Source organism: Moschus berezovskii, chromosome 10 (genome assembly GCF_049115385.1).
Source record: "Moschus berezovskii isolate FMDL1 chromosome 10, NW_MosBer_1.0, whole genome shotgun sequence".
Taxonomy (NCBI): domain Eukaryota; kingdom Metazoa; phylum Chordata; class Mammalia; order Artiodactyla; family Moschidae; genus Moschus; species Moschus berezovskii.
The window spans coordinates 45,693,901-45,701,590 of record NC_142469.1 but is presented as its reverse complement, the minus strand read 5'-3'; the positions used below and the strand labels follow the sequence as shown (position 1 = coordinate 45,701,590).

General features: G+C 33.8%; 1 protein-coding gene across 1 annotated transcript in view; it reads right to left on the bottom strand.

Moving 5' to 3' along the window:
* Positions 1-205: 205 nt before the first annotated feature.
* WASF1 (WASP family member 1) overlaps positions 206-7,690 on the bottom strand; it is a 69,778-nt gene continuing 62,293 nt past the window's right edge. The window contains exons 5-9 of the mRNA XM_055433700.2: positions 7,049-7,166; positions 5,425-5,597; positions 3,660-3,839; positions 1,924-2,552; positions 206-1,036 (exon numbers count right to left, since the gene is read on the bottom strand). Of these exons, the coding sequence (XP_055289675.1) occupies positions 879-1,036; positions 1,924-2,552; positions 3,660-3,839; positions 5,425-5,597; positions 7,049-7,166 (1,258 nt within the window). The 3' untranslated portion in view covers positions 206-878. The remainder of the gene's footprint in view (positions 1,037-1,923; positions 2,553-3,659; positions 3,840-5,424; positions 5,598-7,048; positions 7,167-7,690) is intronic.

Genomic DNA, 7,690 nt, shown 5'->3' with positions numbered 1-7,690 from the left:
GAGTATGAGGAGTTGAAAAATATTGATTTTTTGACTTTAGGAAAAATGACATAAAAGCTACCTTAAGGAAATTATACAGCATAAATAGCTTTTAAATTTTCCATTGACTGTTTAGAACTTATATTGTTTGATAAACTATCAGAAAGTTTTATTCAAAGAGGAAATACCCATGAACCTTTAAAATGAACCATTTATTAAATTAGACTGTTATTCTTAACAGTTATGTAAGTTACATGGTTTATGTCAGCGTATTTCACATGGAAATTTTTTAAACTCTTATCAGCAAGCAAAATTGTATCACACAATATATAATTAGGAAGGGGATACTGCTAAACATTCAAATAAGGCAAGTATTTTAAAACAATAAAACAATAATTAAAAAAATTCAAGCATTCCTTTAAGAGAATTCAATACTACAAGCTAAATGTACTTTCTGAGTGTATTCATATAATCAAGGCAGTGTTTCTTCTCTTAAAACACTAGGAAACGGGATAAGGCTCATTAATAGATACAGCTGCCCGCAAGATTTTTAATCTCAGTTGCTTCCTTTAAATCAAAATTCACAAAGTGCACAATTAAGATATATCAAAAAACTGAATCTGCTACTCTAACAACAGCTGTCCATGCTTAATACTTAGTGGTTTATTTGACCAAATGATGTCTTTTCAGGGAAAAATAAAAAAGATAAGCCACTGTAAAACATTTAGTTTGAAATGTATGCTAATATTTTTCTTAAAAATAAAAAATTATGGAGGAAAAGGGTTATCTACCTTAAGGAAAAGAAAGCAAAACACTGGAATGACCAAACATTTTCAAAGAACAAGCACCACAAAGGACATTTGCATTCAGTTTTGTAAGATTTATCAATGCATTTTTTCTTACTCCAACCAATCTACTTCATCAAATTCTGAATCATCTTCTGAATCACTGTATTCTACAGCAATACGACGGGACAGGATGGTGGCAACATCATTTTCAATGCGTTCATGTTTAGCTTCCTGTTCACGCTGCTCTTCGACTTTTCGTAGCTGAATACCTGATAGAGTAAATCCAAACATTCAATGTAAACCAAAACACTAGATATTATTATTAGATATATTAGATATTATTATTATTACTAGATATTATATTATTAGACATTATTAACCTAATAAAATCAAGTACACATAAGAAATACAGGAAAGTAAAAAGCAAGATCTATTAAAACAATTTGAAGGAATCATATTTAGAGAGACATTAATTTTTTTAATTATGTTATTATCTGTGATAGTATTTGATGAAACTTACCACATATCCCAGAGGACGTCTATAGTTTATTTAGCCATAATGGTCTACTGTGCTTCCCTACTCACCATCACCTAAAGTTAACCAGGTGATACATTTTTTTGTTTGTTACTTCTATGGTCAAATAATTAAACATTGTTGAGCATATTTTCTGTGGCTTTGTTCTCCCCAGTACTTGAGAGAAAGGCACTATTATTCATTTCCTTTGTTACTAATGTAGGAACCTAAATCCTTTCAAGGTACTAGTAAAGCAAGTGTCACTTACACACCAAATGGACAGCCTTAACACTGAAGAAAACACCATTTTTAAAGTAGTTAATATACATATTAAGTATAATACAAAGAGTTTTAACTAAATTTTCCATAACATTTAAGTCTGATATTTTAAATTTCCCATTCATTACATAAACATTTTAAGAATCCCTGCTAAGTATGAAGATAAAATGATTAATGTGATAAATTTTCTTGAAAATTACTTAAAATATAAACTGACCATAGCTCTACTTTCTAAAGGCTACTTGTGCAAAAAACATGATTATCTAAAATTTTACAAATGAAGAAAATTTTACTGTCTCAAATATTCAGAAAGGTTCTCAGTGCTACTACTGCAATGCTTTTAAAGGCTCTTGAGAAAATTACCTTTTCGTATTGCTTCCAGAAGTACACTTCTGGCATCACTGATTACTGGTAGGGTTGATGGATGACGCTTTGGCTCAGAAGCAGTTGTAACTTGTGATGGAGGAGATGGAGGCATTAATGGAGCATGGGGACCTGGGGCAGTAGATGGAGTTGGATGTAGCCCAGAGGGAGGATGAGCAAGAGCTGCAACTGTGACAGGTGAGGATGGTCGAATGCCAGGTGGAGGCAAAGGAGGCGGTGGTGGGGGTGGCGGCAGCCCCTGGGCCTCTCCTTGCGGGAGTGGATGAGCTGGCACAGTCTCGCATACCGGGGCAGCTCGAGCTACTGGTGGAGAGGGCTGTACTAGAGGAGGTGCAATTGGAGGAGGAGCCGGGTGAAGAACTCCAGGGGCAATCTGAAGAGGAGCTGGAGGTGGTGGTACTGCTGGAGCTTGCAAAGCAGTGGTTGGAGGTGGAGGTGGGGGTGGTACTGGTGGGGGAGGAGTTGAAGTCATCGAAGCTCTTAATGAAGAAGTTGACAAGGCAGATGGAAGAGGTGGTGGAGGAGGTGGGGGGGTGGGGCTCACAAACACAGGTGTCCTGCCTGTAGCTGGTGACTGAGGACGATTTTCTATCAAACCTGTAGCAGAACTGAAATGAAAAAGAGATCCTAGCAAGTTATTTAAAGAGAAAAGACTAACCACACAAAATATAAATGGCTACCAGTAATTATATCAAGGTAGATGCATTAACATGTTCCTATAAAAATTAAAAATTCACCAATATTTAGACTGAAGTGAAAACCAAAAGTATACTAATAAGAAAATTCACACACGGTGATGTGATTTCTAATATTCTAAATGGGCTCATCTGCTCACACAACTTTCATTTCTATAAGCATTTTATACTTACTTTGATAAATGATCAATTTTATACTGTAATATGAGTCTTCATAATGGCTCAATATTTATCATACTAGAACATCTGTAGCAATACCTGTGGCCCAAACAGTACTGTATTCATATTGAAGCTATTAAGACTCATCATATGTCATTTCAGTTAAATCGATGACAACTAATTACAAACCACAAAGGAAACTGATGTCCCTCTTCCTTCCGAAGGATGGAACATCAAATGAGTCAGTGATATAAGTTTGATTTCTTTTTTAACTGAAAATTGTAAAGCTGATTTCTAATTCTCTATTAAAAAAATTGTAATGTGGATAACACTGGACAAAATTAAACTTCAAAAAGCTTTACTAAAAGATTATTATGAGCAACTGCTTATTCTCTCTCAAATTCTTAAGGGTTATTTCCCCAACATCAAATTAACATTTATAATTAAATCTTTGGTTCCCATTTCTTTGTCCTTAACCACATACCAAAAATTCTTATTTTTATTAATATATTGCACATCATGTGCTTGAGAACAAAGCCATAATAAAACAAAACACATTTATCTTTAAATGATCATTAGCTAAATTTTCCCAAGAGAATGTGTGAGCTCTTATCAGAGACTGGCAAATTACATCCCATGGACCAAATCTTAACTAATCCTTGTTTTTGTAAATAAAACTTTGTTGAAACACAAACATATTCATTTGTTTATGTATAATCCATGGCTGCTTCCATTCATCAGAGTTGACCAGTTGTGAAAGAAGCCATATTTCCTAAGGCCAAAAATTTTTATTACAAGGGCCTTAAAGAAAAAGGCTACCAACACCTGTGATAAACACATCATGTGCTTGTTCTGACATACCTGATACAGGTGGGTATGGGTTTCACGTCTCCTGCTCCATGCATTGGTGGAGGTGGAGGAGGTTCATGTGGTCTGACTAAGACCCTTTCCTCAGCTCTAGTCAGGAGCTCACTCATCTGACTAAATGGCAAGGCAGAAAGTGAGTAAGATCCATCCATATGATCCACATATGTCTGAGGTCTAGAAAAAAATAATAAATTAGTGTATCGTTCTTGAATTATTGCTGAAATAAAGTGTTTTACGTGAGATATTTAAGGTTTATCCTTTGAATGCCAATATTTTAACTACTTTTAGGAAACTTCTTTCAGAAATTTATCCTGCTTTTTAAAACACAGAATGTTGCTCATAATGCAACCTTTCCTTGCTGATTCAAGTTATTATGATGACCTTCAGTTATTTTATTACTTTACAATATAATACTAACAGCTCACAAAGGTATAAAGTGTTACATTCATAATCTGATAAACAAGAAAATAGTTAACTTTTGGGCAAATTGTGTTCAAAGCTATCTGCCTCTATTTAGTTTTTTTTTCTTTATAATAAGATGCTAATGACAAAAACCTAGAATATGAAAATTTTATACACCAGAATATCCTGTTGTTCTTTTAAACCTAAATGACTTCCAAATGTCTTGTGCCCAGGGGAGAGAGGTCTCAATGATACTAGTAGCACAGAGATCCCTAACTATATTGTTTTTGGTTTTTTCATGTTTTCAAAGGTGTTAGAGTACTCAGAAAATAGCTGAGTAACATAACATGTAACTTAAAACAGATTTAAGAAAAATTTTAGATACTTTGGGCATGTGGAGATTTATAAATGTTTACTGACTATAGTGCACTCTGCAGACAAAGTTGGATTTAAAAGATGTGTATAAAGCAAGTTAGAAATGATTATATTTACACTATTGGGTCAGCAATATCTCAATTACTCAACAGTGATTAGAAACAGATGTTTGTCTATCGATTGTTAATTAAAAAATCAATTATCAGCCTCTTTCTTTCAGTACTGTATATAGACAGTATCATGGATATTACTCCTAAAATAGAACAAGATAATTTACATTTATGACCCAATCATTTATAGGTATTATTCAAAAGAAAATCTCAAGTGCTTTTTCCATGGAAAAAAATCAATAACTATAAGATATATAATAATAACTAAAATCAACTGTACACAAATTTCTTCACAGAGAGATACTAGTATAATGTTTGTTAGGGTTGCATGTTAGATAGGGCCCTTGGCTAATAAGAATATTGTATATTTCTGCAAAAGGGGATGAGTGATTTTGTTTGAAAGTCCTGATATACCTGAGGTAGAAAATGTGACACAGAAAGGAAATCAAGGGAAAGAAAAAGAACAAAATATAACCCCTTCTCAACTCCTATTTTATATATAGTGAATCAATAATACGTCAAAAAAAATCCAGACCCCTATTACTCTGTTATGAAATTTTAACAGACTCGGCATGAACTAAGGAGAAGGACCTGAGACTTCATATGAAAGTTAAAATAAAGCTGAAGATCATCTGCTTCAACCACTTCTTTCCACAGATGACAAAACTGAAATCCAGGTACGAAAATGACCTGCCCAAGATCAGACTTCAGTAGGCTCACAGTGGTTAGGGTTTCAAAATCATCTCAATACTTATAGAACAGTGTCTATCAATTCAACAGTTCAGGACCTAAGACTTAGACATACAGATACTAGAAATAAAGCCAGTATTTTATCATTAATTTTGTTAAAAAACAAACAAAAGAAAAGAAACCTTGTTTCAAAATGAGAGGCTGGGCCATTAGCAACTTCAATATGCTTATGTAAGAGATTAGCATCATCTTCAGCCAGCTCTGGACCTTGGGCCAGCTTCTGCCATTCTCTCCGCCTGTCATGAGGTGCTCTTGGCACTTTTTCTGGTTCATGAGGACGATCTAGATTTTTCTGCTATAACAGATGTATTGAAACAAAGCCAAATGCTGAAGTTCTATGTTTTTAAAAAGAGGTTAAAACAATCAAAATAGAATTCTAACATCAATATTGAAAAAGCAACTCATCATAGTATAGTAAAAATAATAACAGACAGTTCATTTGTGCATTCAGAGTTAAATATTAGCAGTTTGCTTGTAATCCCATTTTCTAATGTTTTTTTAACCTCTACTTGGAATTGACATATCAGATAAAAACAGTATATCTGAGGAATAAAACTTGAGGTCAGAAAGCCCTTTTGGATGAAAAGAGATTCGTCAACTCTGCTCCCTCATCTATTAGTTTTTGGTATAATGAGTGAAATTTCTACCATTAATTTTTCCAGCCCAAACTGGAAATTAGTACTAAGGTTATGTGATCTGAGAAGTGACTAATTAGTTAGCCAATACATTAGAAAAAAAATCCAATTACCCAATTAAACCATAATAACCATGTCACTCAACAGAAAATAGGGTATTTGAAAAATAAAACAAAAAGTGACTCAAACTGTGGGAGAAAAAGTATAGAAAGGTAAGGTACAAAAAAGTCAAATGCCAAAGGGGTCAAGCAGGTAACATATTTGAATGGTAAGAGTCAGATATAAGATGAGGCCTGTAGGGAACTACATGAGCATGGCCATCTAAGGGATTTCAGTTCAAAAATTTAAAAACCACTGTGTTTGTCAAACAAAACTGCTTGTATGCGTAGCCTGGGCTACCAGTCACCAGTTTGCAAATTCTGGCTAGAACACTGGTACACTGTCTAGTGCAGAAAATAATAACATGCAGGTATTATGGGGTAGTGCAGGGAAAGCAGAAGTAGCTACAGGAAAAACAGAGGGATGATAAAGACAAACTTTGCCACTTTCATAGTTCTGCCTGAATCCAACTTCGCTTCTTTCTATTTCTAGTTATCATTAATATGGAATAAAACAGATCCAAGTGAATTTCATCAGAAAACAGAAAATGACAATACAGCAGACAGAGAAGAGAAATTTAGTGAAAATGTTATAACCTTTTCAGGACATTTAGGATATGCTCTGTGGTAAGATAATATTAACTAATCTACTTTACCAATATCTGTACAATGTTCCTTTGTTCTTTTTTCAGTAGAATGCCTTTCTCTTCCCTGGTCCATGTAATTCTTATTTGTTCTTTAAGATTCATCACAAGCTTTGTTGAAGTGTTTATCAGGCCCACCCTGTCTAAAGCTGGTGCTATTTTGTGCTACTCAAACTCTCTGCGCATACCTCTGTTAGGGCACTTATCACACCGTATTAGTACCCCATTGGACTATGATTTTTCTATGTGGTTACTATATGGACCAAATAAAATAAAACTGTCAAAGTACAGAATTAATAATGTTCCACATATGCAACAAAGCACAAATACATGAAAACTAACTTCAATTTTCTGAATTTCTTGTAATACCTTCTGCTTCCTCTTTTCCTTCCTCTTATCCTCTGTATCCTGTAACATTTTTTCTTTCCAAAGGTCAAAGAAATATGAAGGATTGGTATAAAACTTCAAACCTTCTTTACCATCATCTCTGAAATATAAAATATCAATGAAAATATACATTAGTAAGACTTAGGCAATCAGAATAGAAATTTTACTAAAACTGTTACTTCTTACATTAAGAAAATACAGCATGTGTAAAAATACTGGCAAAGTACATCAGAATATGCACCAATAGAACATTTCTCACAAATCAGACAGGAAACTAAGGAAAATGGAAAACCAGAAGTTTTGCAGAGTTTGTGTTAATAATTTAAAGTACAACTGGACAATTTTCATCCCTAACTTCTACTGAATACAAAGTTTTCTATAAGTCCTGTGGGAAATTTCAATAATTACAAATGATTCTGCCAAAGATAAAAGCCTGAAAGGATAACAGAATAGAGAAACTATACAGGGTTTCTGCCAATACTCTTACTTATCATCTTATCAAACAGAAAAAAAATGTCACCAAATAGTCATTCTAATAGTAATAGTTATATCCAATGATTTGCATACTGACAGTTTCAAATAACTATCCAAATACCATTTCATTTAGGATATGTGTTGTGTCTC